At 40.8% G+C, this 24,258-nt stretch overlaps 1 protein-coding gene across 3 annotated transcripts in view; it reads left to right on the top strand.

Annotated features, from left to right (window-relative positions):
• Prim2 (DNA primase subunit 2) overlaps positions 1 to 21,265 on the top strand; it is a 250,298-nt gene extending 229,033 nt beyond the window's left edge. For 2 of the 3 annotated variants that reach the window (XM_057794656.1, XM_057794657.1), the window contains exons 14-15: positions 12,225 to 12,293; positions 20,511 to 21,265. In XM_057794656.1, the coding sequence (XP_057650639.1) occupies positions 12,225 to 12,293; positions 20,511 to 20,735 (294 nt within the window). In that variant the 3' untranslated portion in view covers positions 20,736 to 21,265. The remainder of the gene's footprint in view (positions 1 to 12,224; positions 12,294 to 20,510) is intronic. The other variant, XM_057794658.1, reaches the window with a different exon arrangement.
• Positions 21,266 to 24,258: the final 2,993 nt, after the last annotated feature.

The raw sequence follows: 24,258 nt of genomic DNA, 5'->3' as shown, positions 1-24,258 counted from the left end.
AATAGACTCTAAACTATAACTAACCAAAAGAAATAAGGAGGGATATTTTATTGTATCAAGAGAAGGATTAATCAAAAGACATTGCTGTCTTAAACATATATGCACCAAACTCTGGGCACAATATTTTATAAAATATATACTACTGAATTTAAAAAACAGATTGACATCAATCCATTAATCATAGATGATTTCAATAACCTGCTTTCTCCAGTAGACAGATTATCTAGGTAGAAAATAAGCAGAGATACATTAGAATTAATTGATACCGTGCATCAAATGGATTTAACAGATATCTACAGAATATTCTACCCAAACACAATGAATATCCTACTTAGCAGCACATGGAGCCTTTTCTAGAATAGACCACATCCTGGGACACAAGGCAAATCTTTTTTTCCACTTCAAAAAGAGTGAAATCACTTCTTATATCCTAAATGACTATGTTATAGTAAAACTTAAAATTGAAAGCAAACAAATATTTAATAACTTCGTAAACTCATGGAGATTAAACAGCTCATTACTTATGACTGACCAATTAAACCTGTTTGGGTGCCAGATATGGCTAACTGGGTGGCCAGCCTTTAGTCACACCCAGGGAATGCAGAAATATCCACGAGTGTGATGAATGCTCAGAAAAAATTCTTATCTATCTGGTGGTTAGACTTTCGCTATCTGAGGGGGAAATAAGAAAACAGAGATACTTTATGATGGTAACTTTCTCTATATTTCACCTTAAAAAAACATCTTGTTTCTTTTTTCTTCATAGTTAGCTCTGCATCCTTCCATTGCTATCCTCATCAGCCTCTCTCTAATTAACTCTCCACATCTCTCGCTCTGCACCCTTCCTCTGCTCTCCCTCAACACAGTTGCCTTCCTCTCACAGCCTAACTCTGGACATGCACATTTTACATGGACATTTACATATTACATTACATTCATATGTTACATTTTCAGGGACTAACCCATTTTTGTAACACATGATAACTCACATAGTTTCTGTTAGGCTAGGGACGTCACATTGACTGGTTAGTGAGTAACACTTGCCCATTCACATAGCTCTTTCCCACATAGAAAATGACATTGGAATTCAAGACTTAGCAATAACAGTTAATTAGCTGGACCTTAAGTGGTAGGGAAGTACTGCAGAAAGTCCTTTGCTTCAGGGAGTTCTGTCTACTAAGGTTGCTTCAAGCTCTGACCTTGAATTAGCAAAACACCAGAGAAAATGACCTCATGTATTTTTCTCAAGGGGCAGCCAGGTATTTGTTGGGGCAATGAGCCTGCTTTGAATTTTTTCTGGCGTCTCAAATTAGCTGTCTGTGTAAAAGGCTGTCTTTGTGACTGAGAATACTAGTGTTTCTATGTCAGTCTGAATAATGTAAAGTATCCCAGTATTATTTCTATTCATCAAAATTATGCAGTTAAGCAGAAATCATCTTCCTGACCATCCACAGCTACATGTGTACCTGATATATGAAGTATTTACGTGAGATAAACATACAAGCAATGGGAAAACAGCCATGGCAGTTCTTAGGGAAGAATTGCTTGAAGTACTATCTGGAAAACTAGGGCAAGACAAGGAAATTAAATGGATATAAATAGGAAAGCTTTTCATTTCTTTCTTGAGTTAGTCTTTGATCCAATTATTTAGTAGTGTGTTGTTTACTTTCCATGAGTTTGTGTATTTTCTATCACCATTAACATCCAGCTTTATCCTTTTATTAAGGATATTATTTTATTTATTTATTTATTTATTTTTTTGTCTGTCTTAAGACTTGTTTTGTGGTCTGTTTTGGAGAATATTCCATGGCTGCTGAGAAGAATGTGTATTCTGTGCTTGGGTGGGATGTTCTGTAAATATCCATTTGTCCTAACACTTTTAATTTCTTATGTGTCTCTGTTCTGTCTTGACTTTACGTTGATGTGTGAATGGGGTATTAGAAGTAGTCCCAGCTCAGTTAGGGCTAGGTTCATCCTCTGAGCACAGGAGCAGACTTGAAGAGTTAGAAATCTTTCACTGAAAACCCTCAGAAGTCTGGGGAAGGCTCACATGGTTCTGTAGATGTGCAGTGGCAGGGGCTAGTATCACAGTGCCACATGAAGGAGGTACACAGTACCCAGGTCCTCAGGTAGCAGGGATGGGACCTACTGCCTGCAACAGCATACCAGGATACAGGGGTGCTCAGGCAGGGGGAGTGGGGGTCCCTTCCTGGGCATGGTGTGCATGGTGCCAAGCAGCAGGGTGGAGCTGCAGCAGGAATGGGGGTCACTACCTGGGTGGGCCACAAGCCTTGCTCCTACTTACTTGATTTATATGTGCATAAAGGCACACATGCCACAGAGTGGAGGTCAGAGGCAATTTTGAGAAGTAAATTTTCTCCACCATGTGTGTTCCTGGTATGAAACTCACGCTGTCAGCACCTTTAACCACCGAGCCATCTTGCAAGTCCAATTTTCAGTTTTTTCTTTGACAAAATAAAAAATGTATAATTCTATGATGAAAATGTTGTGTTTTTGAGATACCCAAATTTTAAGAATATGTGATCAAAATATTGAGAATAAAATCACTGGTCATAATTTTTTATGAAAAACTACACATGAAATTTTTATGTTGCTTGTTTGCCTATTCCCATAACTGTTGCCTGTGAACAGAACTGTCCTTGCTTCATGAGTCCCGTGCTCTGTGCTGTGGCTATGACAGCTCACTCACGCGCAGCCACTACGCTCACGTGGCAGTCGTTGCACGCCGTGCCTTGGAAAGAGCAGTGTCTTTTGTTCTGACTCCTGAGTGCGTCAAGTCCATGGTAGTTTTCTTTCCTATGTAATGATTCACAGAGTGCCTGTGTGAGCAGGAACCATGGATGCTACGATGCTTTTCCTCTTTTCACCTCCACTGAGCCTTCTTCTGTGCCCCACTCATTCTTCACAAGACATTGTCATTATCCTTGTTTCCTCCATGAGGAATCTGAGACTTAGGGTAGGACCTGCTCAGAGCTTTGGATCAGAGGTGCAGGAGGCCAAATCTCACACTGGCAGGCACTGGAGATCAAACTCCACTTCCTGTCGCTCTGCTTTCCTGCTTTTTTTTTTGACACATTTTTCTTTTAAATTCAGTTGAATTTTTTCTTGGTTCCTTCTTTCATTGAAAGCCTTTGCTATGAAATGTTGAGTATTCCTTTACACTGTGTGAAGATGTGTCACTATGACTGGTTTAGTAAAAAGCTGAACAGCCAATAGCTAGGCGGGAGGTATAGGTGGGACTTCTGGACCGAGAGAGCTCTGGGAAGAAGAAGGCAGAGTTGCCAGATAGACAGATGGAGAGGAAGCAGGATGGGCAGTACAGAGTAACGATAGCCAAGACATGTAGAAATGTAGATGAAAAGAAATGGGTTGGTGGAAGTTATAAGAGCTAGTTAGGAACAAGCTTAGGCTAAGGCCAAACTTTCATAGTTAACAATAAGTCTCCATGTCATTATCTTTTTGCAAGTTTGCAGCCCAAAGAAAAATCCCTCTGCAATGAAATGAATGCAGTTTTTATGCCTAGACTTTGGAGTATTTAATGCATTGTTTAAAAACCAGCTGATAAGAAACAAAGATGTGAATAATACACAAGATGTAAATCACAGGTGAAAATGGGGTTTTAAAAGATGCCTTTTTCATTAGAATCGCCTTCATGTGCGGTTATCTTAAGATATCTTAACACGTATAGCCATTATTTTTACAGTTTGTGCAGCTACCACCTCTGTCAAGTTTCTAATTTTTACATCACTTCAGGAGAAAACTCAGGTTTTATTGTTCATTTTCCAGCTGTTGGCAACCGCTGCCTGCCGTCCTGTGGTTTGCCTGTTTGGGCATTGACTATAAATGGAATCTTCCCTACTGCATTTCTCATGACGTTCTCCCCAAGTCTTCTCACCTGTTTTCCTTTGTATCGTGCCTCTGTCCTGTGATTTTTGGAATAAGTCACATTATATCAGAGTCGAACGTAGTGATTTTTTTTTTTTTAAATCTCTATAGATAGGCCGGTTGTCCATCATCTTTAAGTAGGTATCTGTTCACTTGTTTGGCTCAGTTCAGTTGGGTTGTTACTTTCTTGTTGAATGTAATAGTTCTTTTATTTTGTATATGAGGCCCTTATTAGATAGATGATTGAAATGTACTTTCCCTTTCTATAGGTTATTAATTTCTTGGTAATGCAATTTGATGGAAACATATTTGAGCGTGGGTGAAGTCTGGTGTGTCTTCTTTTGTTTCACATATTTCTGGTCTTATATCTAAAGAGTTCATTGCCAGAATTAAGGTCATGAAGATTGACACTTAGATTTTCCTGTATCGGCTTTAGAGCTTTGGCTTTGAAATTTAGATCTGTAGTCTGTTTTGAATTAATTTTTGTGTGTAGTGTGATGTTGAAAGTCACTTTGTATTTGTATGTTGATGTCCGTTGAAGAGGTGGCTTGCTACTTGATAGTCTCGACAGAAGTGAACTATATCTAGAGATGTAGTTAACTTAGCAGTAGAAACTTCAAAATACACAAAGTAAATTGGATATAGGTATGTAAAGTACTTTCTGGACTATTAATTCCATTGTTTTGGTCTGTATGTCTGTCTTGATACTAATACTACAGTTCGGATATCATAGCTTTGTACTGGGTTTTGAAAACCCAGAGGTGTGAATTCTTCAATTCTGTTCCTCCTTTTAAATATTGTTTTGACTATTTGGAGCCTGTTTTTTTTTTTTGTTGTTGTTTTGTTTTTTTTTCTCTGTATGTCAGGATCAGCGTTAGGACTTCGATGGATACACAATGTGTTTGGGTGGTAATGACGGCTGAGCATTGCCTGCCAGTACCCGATACTGCACATCTTTTCTTTTTCTCAGTTCCTTCGGCTCCTTCCTTGTGTTTTATACTTCCCAGCATACACGCTTTTTGCTTTATGACTAAATACATTCCTTATACTTTGTAATAGAAATATTTTCTTCTTTCTCTGGCCATTCATTACTGGTGTTAGAAATACAGCTGATTTTTATTCATGTGTCTTCCAGCCTTGCTAGGTTAATTTATTGTACTAGGTTTCTGTGGATTCTGTAAGAACAGGCCTTCTGAGAATAGATGTGGTATTACATTACAGCCCTTCCATCTGGATGTCTGGTATTTCTTGTGTAATTGTCTTCTCTGACTCGAAATTCCAGTACTGTGCTGTGAGTAGGAAGGGAAAAGAAAGTAAGTATCTTGATCTTGTTCCTACTGGTAGGGAGTGGCTTTCAGTCTTCTCCAAGGTGTGCTATTAACTGTGGATTTTCATATGCATTCTTTACAATTCTGAGTAAATCCCTCCTACTTCTAGCTTCACTGGGAGTTTTTGTTTGAATAGCCAAGACATTGGGTGTTTCAGGTGCCTCTTGGGCACCAATCGAGGTGAGTCACATGTTCCTTTTTAGCCTCACTGTATCGAGGTTCATATTTGAACCGCCTAGCATCACTATGCGAGCACTTGGGCATAACTTCTAATTCTTGTAAATGTGTTGCTGGATTTGATTTACCAGTGTTTTGTTGATTTTTCAGTATGAGGGACTAAGCCCAGGCCTTGCTCATACCAGACACACCCTCCCACTGAACCGTAGCTATGGCCCAGACTTGCTAGTGTTTTATTGAGGACTTTTGTCTATACATTCATAAGGGCTTGCTATCTGCTGCTTTCTCATGATATCTTTTTAAAGTGTTAATGTCTTTGGGAGGTTTTTAAATTGTGATTTGATTTGTGCTTGTTATTCTTTATTTTGATGGTCTATCTATTCTTGGATCCATTTTGTCAATTTATATTTCTAGGAATTTGTCTGTTTCATCTACGTTGTAGCAGTCACATAATTGCAGTGTTTGTTAGGAGATTTTCATGGTTTCTTTTAACTCTTTGAATGTATTTAAGTTGTGTCTGTGTTACCTCTTGTGAATTCCTACTGTGAGTGGGTCATGCTTTCTAGTTTCTTTGCATGTTTCATACTTTCTAGAAAACTGGAGAATCTGGGTATGAAGGTGTCTTAACTGTAGAAGTTCAGGTCTTTTGGTGTGACCTGATCTTACTGTCTGGTGTAGCAGACAGAACCACGTGGACTACAGATGTAGTACATATGATTGATTGGTGAGGGGCTGACTAACTCTTGAATTGCTAATTTCTCCAATGACGTATGGAAAGGCTGTGTGTTAGTAAAGCAGTTCTTGGGAGGCTGTATGTATTTACTCATGTCTCTTGTGTGGTATCACTTGTCAAACAGCTGTTGTGGGGCTGCACCTGTTGTGTGGAGCTGGGCGGAACTGGCTCTCAAGCTGTCGGAGTCAGCTCTACTGTAAATGTAATGTAAATGTTAACCAGCTAAAGCTCAGTATAGAAAAGCACTGTAAAATAGCTTAGCAATCTGTAGGTTAATTACATGCTAGAGATGATAATATTTTGACATTTTTGTTTTAAACTATTAAAAGTAATTATCTGTTTCATTTGAGCCTTTTACCTGTGGTCATAGAGACTATAAAATCCCAGCTGTGTTCTGAGTTATGTCATTATAGGGGAGCCCCACTCACAGCCACGATCTCTGAGTTCTGAGCACTAGCCACATATCCTGAGCAGAGTGATTGCTTTTACAGGTGCCTTATATTTGCTCCTGCTTAGAATTGTGTTTAGCTTTCTACAAGTAATTTTACAGACCTCACTGTAAGAGTAGAAATGTATTGCTTATTATCAAGTTTGTTGACAGAAATCGTGTTATTTATGAATGTCTTTAATTTCTTTTTCAGTATAGTGTTTTTCAGTAGAGAAGGCATATTTGTTGTAGATTAGCATAACCATTAATAATTATTTCTAAAGTGCATCTAATTAGTGCTTCCAAGAAATTAAGTAGCTTTTTTGGGGTGGTGGTGCTGGTATTTTTTCTTTCTTTGTTTGTTTTTCATTTGTTTGGTGAGGGAGAGCGTGGAGACAAGGGGAGAGAGACACACAAGAATGTGAAGTTATATGGGTAGGGAGAAGACCAGGGAGGAGTTGAAGGAGGAGGAAACATGATCAAAATATATTATATAAAAGAAATTTAAATAAAAGGATGATGATAAAAAGAGAAGGAAATAGTAATTCTCTTAGCGAAATAACCAGTAACTTGTCTCGAGGATAAAGTGTAATTTCCTTTACTAAACATAGTGAATACAAATTGATGATCTTTTTTGTGAAGATGAAAAGATGAATTATTTTATTTTTAAAAGTTTAGAATTCTTCTTGGTGGATTTTAGTACCTAATAGAGAATGACTAAAATTTGAGGGGAAAATCAAGGAATATATATGACATCACATAGTCTTTCTGTGCTAGTAAGAGCCAAGCTGCCATATGATGCTCCTGCATCTCAATTTTACTCTAAATATTGGTATGGAAAACTAAATTTATTACTTTTTCCAAAATACTCTTAGATCTTCATGCAATGTTTTCTTTGATAATTTTGTTTTTAAAATTGATGTGATTTTTTTTTTTTTTTTTTTTCTGGAGCATGATTAAAAAATTTGTTAGGCAGGCCTCAGAGTTGCCTGTGCCTTATTTCCCTCGGCCTGGGGGTGCTGTCCTTTGGAAATAGTGCTGTCTGGAAGAGGAAGTAGGGTTTACTGAGGTCTTTCAGAATGGAGCAGGAAGACTGGAGAGTCCTTGCCATTGCTGTTAGAGGACCCTCTGTGGGCTGCTGCAGCCACAGCACAGGGGCAGCAGACTGCAGACTCCGTGGTTCTTTCCTCATTTCCCCACCTGACTCCTCCTCACTGTCTTCTTGACCTGAGTTCCCGCCTTTGTGTGGTTTGTGTTTCCCTGACCCCCCTGTTTCTTATCCTAGGTCCATCTCTGCTGCTATCCTTGGAAGCACACGTCTGGGTATGCTTTCAGTGTTTGCACAAGCCTAGCCTCACTGTGGTGAACACCTTGGAAAGGACCAGCAGTTCTTCGAACCCCATGACACTGAGCTGCTATGGCTTTTGAGTCTTTCTGGCTTCCTTTCTTGTCTTATGGCAGCTTCCTTTCATTTCTGTCATCCTTAACTGAAGCCAGCTGATGGGACTTCACTATATTGGGCTTTCATCCTTCCAAATTGTGAGTTAATAACCCTTTATTAACTCAAGTACCCAATTTTGAACATTTATTATGGGAACATAAAGTGAGCTAATATAGGGAGTGATCTCTTCGTGGTCTTCAGACTCCACGCTGGAGAAACAGCGCTGTTAAGTTGCTGCCTCGTCCTTTCCTGTACTTTCCCCTTTGGGACACTTTTATTCTGGCCCAAACTCTGTCTGTCTTGGGTGTCTCCCAGCCTTTCTTGGATTCTGGTATTTACTGAATTGTGCTTTTTATCAAAATTAGAGTATTTGGGGGCATATCTTGATTTTCCTTTCATTTTTAACTTCATATTTCCTGCCTTGAAGTCATTCTGTCCAAAAGCAGGTTGTTTCAGTTCCCATCTTGTCTTAATACAATGTTTAATGTTTGTATCAGGAATTCCACAAAATTAAGAGCAAGCCTACACCAAGTTGCACTACATAGGCAAATGCTAGTACTTCAGAACCACTTGTAAAATTTCTGAAGTCAGCAGAGTGGGCCTACACATACAATGTTAGCATTATAGCTCTATAGCCATGCTGTTGTTCAAAAACCACTCAACTAACTGTTTAGTGACTGGTATATGGTATTGGGCATATTTTATATAAGAAATAAATGTCAATTTTAGAAACAGCTGAACCATAGGGGGGAAAATGTCATGTTCACTTTCCGTAAGAGGGAGTGGAAAGATCGTCAGAGCCACAGGACCAGGAAGTCGGTTGCGAGGCTGTGTCGTTTGTATAGGACAGGGAAGCTGCACTCTTGAAACCTTAATAGTATGGCTGCCTAAACAAGACCTGAACAATGTCAACACTAGTTGACGTGCCAGTGTTGATGGAGGAGATCTCACAAGTCCCCAACCCTAGATGAAAGGCTACAGGCAGTTAATAATTGCTGAAAGAGGGAGAATCAGTCTTCCCCAAGATGGGCCCCCTAATTGGTTTATCCAATGCCAAGTGTCAGTCCTAAGAGCATATACATGTAAGCAGCAGTGAATGCACTGAGCAGACTGCATTGGTAGATTTAAAGGTATGTATACACAAAGCAGTCATAATCAAAGAAAAGAGAGCACAGTGCAGATAATACATGGAAGTAGGAGGTGGGTTTAGAGTTAGGGGAGGAGCAGTGGGAGTCAGGAGCACGCTAGGGTATTAGAGGACTGAAGAAGACCAAGTGTGGCACATACACGTTTCAAGTGTTGTAATGAAACCCTTTAGTTTGTAGAATTAGTAAATGAAAGTGAAAGACTTTATATGTGCCTTGAGCCCTCTTGTTGAAGAGTTCTTACCATTCTCTTAGAATTTTTTTTTTTTAAAGCCTAGTTTATGATATTTAGAAAGTAGTCCGGGGAATTGAGAATGAGTAGTGCATTGTTTGGAAGCGTCAGAATTGACTCTGATGGGGCATTTTCATGGAAAGTGCCTGCTTTAAGAAACAGTGTCTGACTCTTAGGAAATGCTTAATCTCCAAGTCTGAGTACTTCCCACTACTCTGTTCTCCTCCTGGTGGGGTCCGCTGGGCAGCCCTACAGTCTGCTGACCCTAGTCTGCACTTCACAGTGAGTCTGGCACGAGTGAGGCAGTTCACCCTGGGCTGAGAGAGTGCCTGCCTTCCTGCATTCCTACAATATAGATTGTAGTCTGGACTCTTAGTAATTGTGCTCTTTGGTCAGTTGACATTTTCTTTTTAATTTTAAAAACATATAAGTTGTTTCTATGTTCCTTTATGGAACGCTAGATTAAGCTGCACATGATTTCTTAATTCTTTTCAAAATTGATCCTGTCCCTTATGAGACCTTCAGGCAGCTTTATTTGAACAGGATGTTCTTGTTTGAAGTGAAGATAGTGTCTTACACTCTCCCCAGCTGCCTCAGAGCAGAGCACGCTCTCTGTCTCTCAGAGTTCTCCTTGGCTCACTCCCTTTTCTCCCCACCATGTATGCTCCTTTAACCTCCTCTGCTTCATCTCCTTCATTCTAAATTTGTCAGTTTTTCTTGCCAGAAAACAAGAAAACCCACTATTGCTTGTTTTCATCATCTCTTCACAATTATACTCGTGTTATCTCAAACATGCTGTAGTATGACTAGTAAAATAGTCATTTATTTAATATAGATGGCTGCGTGATTTCAAGACAAAATATTTTTGTTAAAAAGGAGCCGCCTCCTAGAGTGGTGGTAGAAACAGCTGTGTTCTTAAGCTGTCAACATTTTCAGTTAAGTCTGTGTTTCTCATGGTCTGTGTCTTCCTTGTCAGTTCACATGTTTCTAGTCTCTTCTGCTGGGTGGTTTAACTGACACCGTGACATAACCCAGGCTCACCTGGGAAGCGTCTTAAAGAAGGGTTGTCTGGAGAGATGGCTCAGAGGTTAAGAGCATTGCCTGCTCTTCCAAAGGTCCTGAGTTCAATTCCCAGCAACCACATGGTGGCTCACAACCATCTATAATGAGATCTGGTGCCCTCTTCTGGCATATATATTATTGTATACATAATAAATAAATAAATATTAAAAAAAAAGAAGGATTGTCTGGATCAGGCTGGTCTGTGGGGCTCGTGTATGGGGTTATCACGATTGTTAGTTGATATCAGAAGACCAGGCCAGTTGTGACCAGCACCATTCCCTTGTTTTGATTTTACATAAAAGGAACATAAATATACCATACAGTTCAGCTTTATTTCTGTGAATTTATTTTGTCTTCAGTTAATTTATGGGATCAGATCTTAAATCTGTGTTTGAAGTCTCCTTTGAAATGACAGTTTATATGTGTCAATCTGTTGTGTTTGTTATCCAGTAATTAGCTTCAAGTTCATCACTGCACAGCTTTAATGGCTGTTGGACAAGCATTGGGGTATAAGCTCAGAGTATTGGCATTACTTACAAAATTTTATGTATTGATTTATGTATTGTCATTTATTTTTAATGAATTTATTTTTCATTTTTCTCTAATTGAGGAAAAAATGGGTCATAGAGGTAGATGGAATCCTGGGTTCTGTGACAGATTGATATTTACACAAATCTTTTAGATTAAAGTTAATTGAAAGTGGTATGAAATTTGTATATACGACAACCAGAGGAAAGCAGTCCCTTAGCAGATTTTTGCTGGTGCTCAATGCCCCTTCTAAGCTATAATTTTCTTTTGTTCTGTCAAAACTGTAAAGCAGTATTCCCTGATGGGGATAGCAAGAATTCAAGACTGTTCCTTTCTTTGATGGCAGGAAGGTTAGCCTTTTGAAAGGCAGTACAAATTAACAATTTTCTAAAATTCTACTTTCTTTCATTTTGGTTATCTCTTAATTCCAGCATTTTTCTGTGCTTGATAAATGGGTCAAATATGTGTGCCTTATTTATTTGGAAGTGGCAGAAGGCAGTGACACTTTGTAAGTTTCAGCTACCATTGTGCTCCTCTGATAAGGATGGGTGCTTATGCCTTTCTGAAGAGATTACATGAACTACAATTGGAAGGAAAATTGTATTTACAAAAGATAGGATGGCGTCCCTAATAGATGTTCAGAATAGGCTATCCACTGTGCATTATGCTGAGTTTTACTAGAAGTAACTATATTACGGAAAAGACAATCTGATTGCAGATAAGTTGTTGTCTCTCTATGCTGGTCCAGAGGGTTTTGACTCATTTTTTCCTGATGTGTTCATAACAGTGTTTAGTGTTACATCTGTATAAACAGGTAATGTGCAAGTAAGTCTAAAGAATGCCTTTTATTGCTTCATGCCTCTGCTATTAGATTAGTAGATTTATAGATAGATGGTTTTACAAAGATGGGCAACATGATAGTGCCGACAGTACCATCAAAGTCAGAGTGCCAGGATCTGCTCTCATCCTGCTGTCAAAGTATGTTATTAAAATCCCGGGTGCCAGGTCAGAAAGATCACTTGCTATCACTTGCCATCTGTGTTTTACTGCTGAGCTAACCCATTCCTGGATAATCGCAACACCATTGCAGTGCCCAGGCTGCGGAAGCACAGCATGCTACATGATTTATGTATTGAGTTTCCTTTTCAAATGGAGATTATAAGAAGGCCAACAACTGTGACCACGGTGGCTGAGAAGAAACTTAACTTGTCTTTTTTCTTTCTTCCTTTTCCCTATTCATTTTAGATTTTGGATTTAGTAAAGGGGACTCATTACCAGGTAGCCTGTCAGAAGTACTTCGAGATGACACATAATGTAAGTACATTGTATAAATTTGCAGATTGATGTGTGTGCTTGTTACTCTGTGTTTTGCTTGGTGCTTTTTGTTATAGCAATGAAAGTCACTCTCCATAGTTCAACACAAAAGAGATTTATTACATGGTATTAAGCAACTTACAAGATTTATAAAAGCACCAAAGAGCTGAGCTGGGTCCTAGAGAAGGAGAAATAGTCCGAGGGAGATGCCTGCCTTATTGCACCCACCACTCTGTTCTAGGTTCAGGAACCAAGACTGGTGAGATTTTTGGTTTGAAAAAAAAAAAAAAAGGATTTATTATGTCTGTCACAAAAGCTACCATAGAAAATATATAAGTAGTCATAGCTGAATTTATAGAACTTTGTGAAGCGGGTCAGGGTTGACCTATAGTCCTTAATTTAATTTGCCAATCCCTGAGCTGGATTAGATCTGGGGCCTTGGCCATAGCTGTCGAGATGAACCAGCATCCTTTTCCATCCTCCATGAAGAAAGTCTGGTATATTTGTGGCTGCCACTTGATAGTAGTTTAATCTGCCTCCCAGGTTTTATATTTTGCATGATAGAACCGTGGTTTACGTGTGGATTGGAATTTCAAGGGATTCAAAGAAATGCGACCATTATCTTGCTCGCTTCCTTGGTACGGAAGCTCCCACCAATTATTTAAGGATAATTAAGAGGAGCACTGAGCGAGTCCGTCTGACACGGGTTTGAAATATGGAAAGCAGGAATCACAGACCCAAGAGGCCTGCAGTGATTAGATAAATCACCCAGAAAGGTGAAGTTGCTACAGTTGGGAGAAGCGTGCCACAAACTCTGGTGCACCGAAGAATTATGCACGGCTTGAGGCTTTCATGCGAGCAGAACTGACAGCTCTATGCAGCCAACAGAAAACATCTGTAGGGCAGAATCAGCCCACTGGGCCCTCATTCACAGGCACTAATTTGAATGTGGCTCCCTAACCTGGGACACATGTCTAAGAATGGGCATTGGAGGCCTGTCTGCCTCTTAAAATAGTTCATCACTGAGTGCTCGCGTGCTCGGCGGTGGGCTGTGATTCTACCCCAAGTCTCCCCACAAAGACACTGCATTTGTTGAGTCATTATCAGCTACTGCGCTAAACTTTATATTCATGTTTTTATTTGGTCATCAAAAGATGACTTTTACAATGTTGGCTATGTAATTGCTTAATTTATTTCTAAGTGTTCATAGGGAAATTGTCTTATCAATGATTAAAATGACAAATAATATGAGCCTTTGGGGAACCCTTAAGGCACTGCAGACATATCACTAAGTTCACTGAGCACACTGGCTCCTTTGAGCCCTACAGCCGGTCCTATTGTACCCTATTAATGAATACAGCACAGAGACGCTGAGCAGCCTGGGTAAGTTCTTGTCGGAATGTAACTGAGATTTGAACCTGGGCTGTTTAAGTCCTCAAAAGCCTGGTAGCCTAGTCTTGTTCTATACCTTGTCCTAGATTTGGAAGAATGTCAGCTGAGGTGATTCTAGACAGGAAATGTGAAGCATTGAGGCACTTGGTAAGGTTGGATGATCTAACTCATAAACTATGGTTTATGTATGAAAAACTGTGGATCCAGGGAACTCACTCAACCTGCCTCAATTGGTTGAAGGAACATCTAGTGCTAGAGATGGGCCTACCATGAATCTTCTACATCTAGTTGGAAAATATTGCCCTTATTTTTTAAACAGCTTATTCTTATAAAATTTGAAATATTCGTCATAAGGAAAATTAGTAAGCAACAACAAAGTCTCATAAGTTTGATCATGATAGGCCCTGCACCAGCCTCCTGTGTCTGGGCTTCTTAGCAGCAGCCTTGAATGCCTTGCCTTATGAGGACTTGTATGGCACTGTTTCTGGGAAGAGGTGAACAAGCATTTATTCACCAAGCTAGGGAACCAACAGCAGACCAATATATAGATTCCACCAGTCCAACTTGGTGAATCAGTGAATTTTCCTGGGGTTGCTTTACAGGGGTGGGAATGACTCAAAGACCGATGCATCACCAGAGCCCACCTCAGCATGGTGACAGCTCACAAAAGCTGGAACTCTAGCGCATACTGCACAGCCTGCATGCAGCTCGGCAGGTTAGAGTGTGTCCTTTCCAGGTGCCCCATTTGGTCTGGGCCTTTTTTAGGTACCTTGGCTGGTCTTTACCTCTGCCTGTCAGCTTGGCTTCTCTGCCTCTTCCAGGAATCTCAGCTTCTCTGAGAGTTTCTGATAACAGCTTCTATCCGCTTAGAGAGGATGGGGGCCTAGTGAATCTGGTTGGTTTCAGGGACTTCCTGAAGCTATTAAATTGTTTACTTCCAAAGTTTAAGGAGCTTCCTGCAGGATGGAATATTTCACCTCATTTTAACAACTTTGTCTTAAGGAGCTTCCCCTTTAGAACCTTCTGTTGTGCACCCCCTTCCCCCTTAGAATCTCCTGTTTGTGCCCCCCCACCCTGTTAGAGCACCTTACTGTGCACCCCCCCTTAGAACACTCTGGTGTGCACCCCTCCCCCCTTAGAACACTCTGCTGTGCACCCCTTCCCCCTTAGAAAACCCATGCTGTGCACCCCTTTTCCCCTTAGAACACCCTGCTGTGCACCCCTTTCCCCCTTAGAACACCCTGCTGTGCACCCCCACCTTGGCATCCTTGTCTCACAAGCTTCCCTCCAGCATGGAAGAGGAAACAGTTACATGACAGGACTATATTTCTTACTTTGCTGACCCAGCATTCATATATGCTCTCAACCATTTGTGGACCCTTTAATTAAGAAGCCTCCAAACTTTCAAAATGTGAGATTCTCTATCTAAGCTTTAATTTTAATAATTAAATTAGGCTTAAAGTTGAGTTATACTAAGTTATTCCCCCCTCCCTTATCCCATGTTTGTTTTGCTTTTTAGTATAGCTCAGATTGCCCTCAGAATCATTCTGTAGCCCAGTCATGACCTTGTTTCCTCACCCCTCTGCCTTTACCTTCTGGGATATTAGGCAAGCACTGTACCAAGTGAGCCACACCCCAGTCTAGTGAATTCTCAAGTGTGCTTTTGTGGTATCCAATACAACTAGGGCTATAATTTGCCAGTTTTAAACCTAGCCTTAGTTCACTCAAGATGTGTATCAAAACCCTTTCATTCATGGAAGTAGTGTAGCTTACACTGCATCTAAGTATCTGTATTCATTAGATCTATTACTGTAGATTTGTAGATGTGGATAGCTTCACTTATTATTTTTCTGGTGTAAAAATAGAATCTATTTTTATTACTTACTTTCTGCCCTCCTGTCTCCCTCCCCACTAAACCTCTGGGTTCATTTTCCAGGCCTGGGCGATGAAATTCACTTAAATGCAAGTTCTGGAAATGAACTCGTTAATTGATACCATTTGCAGCAGCGCTATGATAGCTCCATATGGCTGTGTGGTAACACCAGCTGCCTCATTACAAGCTGTCATTGCAAACCTCTTGATTAAAACCCGAACACCTCATAGGTAAAACAGAACTGCTTCCATTCTTCAGATCTATATTCGCTGTGGCAGAAATATGAGACCTACATTTGTGTGAAGGTCATCGGGTGGAATGTATTGATTCCTTCAGTGGGTGTCAACAGCTGACCTACTGATAGCTGTCTGCCTCAGTGTTTATAAGGGACAGTGTCCAAAACAGTTATATATTGCTGTCCCCCATCATTTGCATTCTTGAATGCTTTGACAGTAAGTGGAAACACTAGACCTTTTGTTAATCTCTGAGTTTTAATTGAAAATGGTTTCTTTAGAAATCGATCCCTTTGAATATTGATTGTAGACTTATTTTCCAAGTAGTTGAGCATAATTTTTTCCTCAGCATATAAATTGCTACAAAAGTCTTGTGAAAACCTATCACACATTTTTTTGAAGTCTTAAATTGAGTACACGAAATGCGCTTAAGTGTCTTTACTCTTGTGGGGTCATCCTTACACAGCAATTGACATCTGGGCGAGAAGCTGCACCCGCCAGCATGTCTCATTTAGGACCCCATCACAGCTTCCTAACTCATTTCTCCAGAATCTACACATGCCCTGCCCACGTCTTTCCTCCTCACACAGCAGGGGGTTCTTTAAATTAAAAAAAATAATGATAACTTTATTCTTTTGGGAAGTCTACCTCATTTTTAATCGACTTACCTTTCTTGACTCTTAAAACATTTGATTTGGATTCCATAGAACATCAATTCTTCAAACATTCATATCCCATTAGTTTCTCCCGCAACAACCTGACATCACATCATCGCACTGTCCCATAGACGAGGAAAGTGAGGCTGAGAAAGGCTACTGCGTTTTCTCTTGCTCACGCCACATTCTGAGACTTGAGTTTAGTTACCTTCTGTAATGATGGGTGTGCCCAACACTTTAACAACTTGAAGGAAGGCACAGAAAAATTTCTCATAGTAAAAAAAAAAAAATCGTCTCCATATTACTATCTAGAATTAGATTATTTTTGTAAGTTTTTTTTTTTTGTATAAATAATCTTTAAAGGAGCAGGAGAGATGACTCAGTTGTTAAGAACACTGGTGGTTTTTGCAGAGGACCCGGGTTTGGTTGTCCGTACCTACGTGGCACTCACAACAGTCTGTAACTAACTACATTCCTTGGTTATCTGTTGCCTTCTTTGGAGAGTGCTTGCATACATGCAGGCAAAACACTCATACACATAAAATAAAAAATTCTTTAAAAATCACAGTTAAAGCCAAGTTTTATATAATTTTCATTGCCAGTTTATTTGACCTTGCATAAATCCTCTGAATACAACTTCAGAGAAATGTAAGTGTCCTAGTCAAAACACCTGGATTCATTTTTCTTGTGTTTAATCCCATCTGTATGTGGTATTGTTTATAGAAGGACATTTTAATGTGCAGTGTGTTGAGCAGGCTTCCCTCCCCATTCTCACCCTCTTGTTCCTCTTGACAGTTTCATTTTTCCTTTCATGCCAGACACACAGACATGATTTTGGTGCCTGTGTAAAATCTAAGGACCACAAATGAGGGGAAAGAGGATGTTTATCTTTTTCAGACTGACTTAATTTTCTTACTATGATTATCTCCACTTGTATCCATTTTCCTGCAAATGATGCCTGAAAGTATTCCCTTGCGTGTATATACCACATTTTCTTTATCCATTCCCTGGTTGCTGGATGGCTAGGTTGGTCCCATATCTTTCCTATTGTGCATAGTGCTATAGTAAACAGTGATGTTCAACTTATTTCTATGATATGTTGATTTCAGAAATGTTTAAACTTCTCGTGAGACATTCCACGTTTTTCAGGAATTGGGTGTAATCAGATAAAGAAGTTCACAAATTATACCATTGTTAATAATATTACAAACTTACCATAAAACATTGAGGAAACACAAGTTAAGCAGCCCCACTGTCACTCACTGTTAAAAAGATAAAGATTTTTTTTCTTGGCGATCTGTGTAATAATTCTTTTTTTTTTAATATTTATTTGTTTATTATGTATACAATATTCTGTCTGTGTGTATGTCTGCAGGCCAGAAGAGGGCATCAGACCTCATTACAGATGGTTGTGACCCACCATGTGGTTGCTGGGAATTGAACTCAGGACCTTTGGAAGAGCAAGCAATGCTCTTAACCACTGAACCATCTCTCCAGCCCTGTGTAATAATTCTTAAACCTGGATATAAACAGCCAGTCACTTAGCACAGTAATGATCCTACAGTTCCTGGCACAGTGTGAATTAACCGACTAAAGAACCAGACACCTAGAGGTGCTGACTTAGCAGGAACCCCCTTTTTTTCTGGCACATGTTCCACCGCTGAGTTTGTTCTGAGTCACAACAGCTCCTTTTCTCACTACAGCCCAGATCAACCCGCCATAAGATTCCATATAGATCTAATCACACGCATCTCCTCCTTGTGCCTAGAGAACTATGTCAGGCAGACCCTGGCTTCCTGAGATCTCTGAGGTCTGGTCCCTGCCAGTCTTTATAACGTTGTTTCTTCTTATCTCTTTATGTGCCTTTTATACCAGGCCATGGGAACCCCTGGCACCTGTGCCACTCCCCCTTTGCTCTGTACTTGTGCAGCTCCTGTGCTGGCCGCTTCCCATCCCAGCGTCTTGCCCTCTCCGTCTTGCTAGCCCACCTCAAACAGCACTTCCCACAAAGCTTCCTTTGGTCTGCCTCGCCAGAGTGATGGCCTTTATCTGTAACCCCTACACTTCCAGTTTCTGGAAATGATTTTTCAGCTTATGAATTACCAGGCTGTGATTTTTCTTTAGCTTTAATTTTAGTCAAATATATTCTTGTGTTCTGGAAAACTACTGATTATAACACAGCCACATATACAGTAAGGCGTGAAATATATGACTGACCGTTTCTGGGCTCAACTCCGTAAATATTTATGACATACCTATTTTGTACAAGCCAGCTCAAGACAGAGTGAAGTGTTTAAAATGGTGAAAGCCAAAAATGGGGACACAAACCTGTAATCTCAGCTACTCAGGAGCCTTACAGAAGCAGGAGAATTACAATTCAAGGCCAGCCAGGCTAACACAGCAGAAATATAGAGACACTATCTTTAGTAAATAAGTGGATGAATAGTAAGATAAATAAAAAGACATAGCATAATGGTTTCTGATCTGAAAATATCACATTTCTAAAACCAAGCAAAGTGGTGTTTTGTGTTACTACTAACTGCAAATGAGAAGGTAAGGTTTGCTGCGAGGCTGTGTTTCATAGAAGCAGTAGTCTGACCCAGTGGTTGAGTATGAAGAAAGGAACTTGAAGACTCACATTGGAAATGGAAGTTTCCCTGTTAGATTATGCCACATCTTTGAGGAATCACTAAAACAAGAGACTGCAGTTCTCAGGAATGACTATTGTATATGGACACATGACATTGGCTTAAGGATAGTCATTCATAGCACATCCTTGGTAGTGTTCACTTGGGTATGATCTTTAACCCCCTTTTCAGTTGCATTACCTAAAAATCCTGGAAAATATTGACACTCTAGCTGAGTGCACGGCAGAGAGTGTGTCTGTGACACCTGGCGCATGGGGGCATAAGTGCTTGCTGCTGATAAGAAAACTCTTTTTCTTCACCATCAGTAAACTTTAGGGTCAAAATCTGGGAATGATATTCTTTGCTCCTTCATTTCTGGTGTACTAAAGGCACAGAATAATGAGCAATGTGAGATAATACTCATTCAGTATTTGAGGAGAAGAAGTAGCATAAGCTATTAGGTTCCCACTGAGTCACAGTTAAGATTTAAAAAGAAGATTTCCTCCAACAGGACAGATCACAGGATGCCCCAAATTAACATGGAGAAGTTACACTAAGTAAGACTGTTTGTTCGGCCTTCTAATTATACCTAATGAGATTACATATACCAGACCTAAGCCCTGAAGTACACTGGCCCCAGGGACCAGTATCAAAGTGATCAAAGTGATTTTATACCACTTTGAAAAGCTTGGTCAGAAATGTGTTAAGCCTTCTGCTTAGGGCTAGGGAAGCAGTGGCCTGTGCATCACTAGTGGCCATTTTAACATGTAGATCCTCCCAGGTGTGTTTCCCAGACTCTGTTCATATTGTGCAGGGGCCAGAGCCCAGGTGGCACACATGTTGGGAAAGGGCTCTACCCCTGAACTGCACATCCAGGCAGCTCTGTGGAACATATTTTTTATCATGAGTATTCATCAGCAGACATTAGGATGATGATGTGGATACTCTTAAAAATTGAGGGTGCATTGGGTGTGGAGGGCTGAGTTGTTATCCAGAATGTCACAGAATGGTGATCGGGTTCTGTGAACATGGTGGGTGGTGGGGGTAGCTGTGTGTTTGACCTGGTGCTGTCTTGAGTCTTCTGCTCTGCTGAGAGTATGGAGTGGATAGGAAGAATAGCCAACTGCAGAGGGCTGGACTGAGTGTACACCTGTACTAGCCCCGGTGTCTGTGGGCTTCAGTGGAGTGGATAGGAAGAATAGCCCACTGCAGAGGGCTGGACTGAGTGTACACCTGTACTAGCCCTGGTGTCTGTGGGCTTCAGTGGGTGCCCCACTGAGTGAAGTGGGTAAATAGTGGACTGTATATTTCAGATGGGGATAGCTGGGATTCACATCAGGGGTTTTCAGCTGTGGGTGAGGGTGGAGACAGCCTTTGAAGCTTTATTTCTAGCATTGCTGTGTGCTAATGTGGTTTAAATTTGCTTCCTTGGGCAGGTGGATGATTGTGGCTTTTCTTTGAATCATCCGAATCAGTTCTTCCTTGAAAGCCAGCGAATCCTAACTGGTGGCAAAGACATCAAGAAGGAATTCAGCCAGCCAGAAACTCCTCAGCCCAAAGCCAGTGTCCAGAAGACCAGGGATGCATCGTCTGCCTTGGCTTCTCTAAACTCCTCCCTGGAAATGGAGCTGGAGGACCTAGAAGATTGTTTTAGTAATTGATGTGGCTACTTCAGTGCACCTTTCCCCCAGCTAATGCATTCCTGTTTGTAAGGTTTGCCTTTTTAAAGCCCTCCTGTTGAACAGCTTCCTCTACCTACCTACTCCATGTACAGACATCTCTTAGCAGAGCAGGTTGCTTCTACCTTATTTTTGACATGATGGTAAAAGACAGTGTTCTATTGAAATCTTTCATTGAATATTTTGATTTGAATCCTGTTTCAGAAAATTAAAACAGAACTTAGTGACTAAAGTTCTGAGGCAGCAAATACAACTAAAACCAGCTTTTAAAGTTTCACATATTAGAATTTTGACCCAGTCCTCTTTTGAAGCATTTTTGCTAATAAATATGAACATGTATATGACTATATCTGTGTGATTGGGAGTCCTGTTTCACAGCAAGTTAGTCATTACTTCTTTATTTGAAATGGTCTTTGAAATACTCATACTGTCAATCAGTATGGGGAGCAGAGGAGGCTCCGAGTGAATGCGTAAGGAGTGGATAAAGTCCCGCGTGACTGTGTATTGTTGACATGAGCACAGCCGTGGCAAGGACACCAATGCCTGAAACCCATGAGAACGGCAAAGCCTTCCTCTGGTCTGAGTGGGAATGCTGACAGTGTGCACAAAAACTCCCAAGCCCAGCTTCCTCGTCTGGGGCATCTGCTGTCCTGTGGAGACCACCTACCGAGACCAGCTAAACTGCTCCTCACTTTGGACTCACGAAAAACTTTCTGGTTGCGGCTGCAGTTGGTGCACTCCATCTAAGCAAGCCCAGTCTCCCCAGCCCCAAGTTTTCTGCGTACGCATCTCTGCTTTGCCCTTTCTTCATTCCCTCATTGCCCCAGACAGCTTTCACCAATGAAGATTAGAAACTCTTTCTTTTTTCCATGGCCTGTTTGTTACTCATTGTCAGCAGGAGAGTTCCGTCCCGTGAGCGGCAGCAGACTCCCTGAAATGAACGGGGACTGGAGAGACAGAATTCCTGTAGTTACTTGCTCAGGGACAGGCTGTTAGGTAAGTAATAGTGTTCTGCATCTCAGCCGTTACCCACTGGCTTCTTACTAAAGCAAAGAGGTTTAAAGTCTAAGGTATGAACCAAATGATTTGGTAGCTAGTGTTTTTTTCACTGCGAGCAGTGGGGCTTACAGACAGTGAATGAATGCAGTTCCTGGTCCTAGCTTGCTTCTGGCAAGGAGGTGAGGTGGGCCCAGACAACCCATGAGAACAGTATTCATCAGAGCCATCTTCTGGGTGCCTGACTCCCCCTGCATACCTACTCACCCAGAGGAGCTGGGACTGTTATATAAGAGAACGGGTTATTTTCAACTATGTGGAAAATATGAGCCCGTTAATCCGTTTCAGTCTTTTCTTCTGGTAAGGGGGCACTTGTCTTTTTCTTTGGAAAAGAATCTAAATTGAAAAGACGTACTTAGAAAATGGGGCTGTTCGGAGTACCACGTTTCAGTCTTATGATGTGCTGTATCCTTATGAAAGAATAGAAAAAGGAGCAGAGATCTGTTGGTACAGTGCTCCATGGAGCTGTTTTTAACCACAGAACTAAGTTAGCTTTAGAACACTAAACATCCAAACATAGGTCTCATGTAGTACAGTAAGGGGGCATTGAACACAAACAATCTCATGTAGTTCAGTGAGGAATCTTAGTCTCTGTAGGTGACAGTGCTATGTGGGGCCATCTTTTGCTGGTGCCTCATGTCCTCATTTCAGGAGGCAGAAGGACAAGGCCATGGACAGAATGGCAGATCTGTTTTAGTGCCTTTTTTTTTTTATGACAACTTCAAGAATGTATGTCATCTTGAATGTCTTATATGTCTCTAGTCAAATTTCCAAATAACACTAGATCTCAGCTGCAAGTTCAGTGTCCCAGTAAGAGGCTGTCTTTTACACAGAAGAATGTGTAGAATTTGTGAAGTCTGCAGATCAAGAGTATAGAAGTCAGAGGCTTAAACAAAAAGACAGAAATTAATATCATTTACTGCTGCTTTCGAAGGTTGGAAAAAGCAATTTTTTCCATGCTTCATGGGTCTCGACAGTTTTGATTTGTTTTCTTGAAGGCAGACCTGTTTGAATTGGATGTTGTAGAAGGAACCCAAAATGAACAGAAAAAAAGGATGGTGGCCTCTCCAAAAAGCATATGGTGAAAAAGTCTGAGTATTCCACATTGTTACTGTGAAATAAAAAAATAAGGCCATGTAGCTCTTACCAGGTGAAACAGTTAAATAAAAAAGAAGTTGGGGTTCTTGTCGCTGTTGGAGCGATGGCATTGTTGATGGAGATACTACTGGGTTTCGTTTGTGTTGCTCTGTAGTCTTCATCCTGCCCACAGGATACAAGGCTCTTAGTTGTCATGACATGAAAGAACATTAGAAGAGTTTAAGTAAATGTGTTAGGACTTACTGTAATATTATAGTCGTCAGAGAACAGTTACAGACTTTAAATGTGTTGGAGGTGGAATAAAGCATTGGGGAAGATCTTTACTTCATACAGATTTATAACGAGCTGAGGGGTCTGTCAAGCCATGCAAGAGTGTTTGCTCACCCTATCCTGCTTCCGCACTGACGCTCAGCGCCACACATGCAAATTTCTGTCGTGTTTTGCCGAGAAGGACACGGGTTTAAGCTTGGAAGATGACATCATCTTCTAAACAACTCTAAGGTTCTCATTGGGTTAGTCTGCCGTCTGCAGATTTAATCAAGGTCTTCCCCAGGCATCAGCTTGGCATTAAATGTAAGTGCCCATTAAAGTGAGAGTTTGACAGCCGTTCTGCTTGTGACGCTCTTTGCAGCTGGTTGGGAGACGGCGTTGAGAAGCCTCCAGCCACTGTGGTGATTAAATTCATTTCTTAACTGCTTTCCTAATGGTGGCCAAGGATGGGGAGAGAAGGTGAGATGGGGGGAGAAGGCTCGTCTTCCCTGTGGATGCTAGGGTAAACGGGGATGAGGGGGCAGGGGTCTCTGTGTCACAGGGATAAATACCCCAGCTGACAAATGAGTGACACGGGGAACTCATTTCAGAGACATTGTTTGATTTTTCTCACTTTCAGCACAGACAACACCAGGGTGTTAGTTGTGTTTTCCGCAGTCTGACATGAAGGGTTTAGTTATCCTGCTCCTAAAAACCGTAAGCATCATTGGGGGCGGACCTCCAGTGGTACATTGTGGGCGCAGTGTTTTCTCACACGGTAGCTAGCTTGTATTCAGGTAATCAGTATTTACCCAAAGCATCTGGCCGCCTTCTCGGTGTTGAGTCCTTTTTTGGCAGGGCTTTGCCCTCATCTATGCCTTCCCGCCATAATTGGCATTGTAGACTATTAGCTTTGTGACTCTATGGAAATCATGTCACCTGTAGGAAATTATCTTCCCACTTATCTGACCTTCCTGCCAAAGGCAATACTATTTCCTGTTATTAGATTTGCTTTCTCTCCGGCAAGCTCTTTTTGTCTGCTGCTTCCTGACATTTCATTTTATCCAGGAATTGTCACCGCAGCACCTCATCAACAGCTAAA

The sequence above is a fragment of the Chionomys nivalis genome, chromosome 19, assembly GCF_950005125.1.
Source record: "Chionomys nivalis chromosome 19, mChiNiv1.1, whole genome shotgun sequence".
Classification (NCBI taxonomy): Eukaryota; Metazoa; Chordata; class Mammalia; order Rodentia; family Cricetidae; genus Chionomys; species Chionomys nivalis.
Note: the sequence above shows the minus strand (reverse complement) of the source record. Positions and strands in the feature narration are given on the sequence as shown.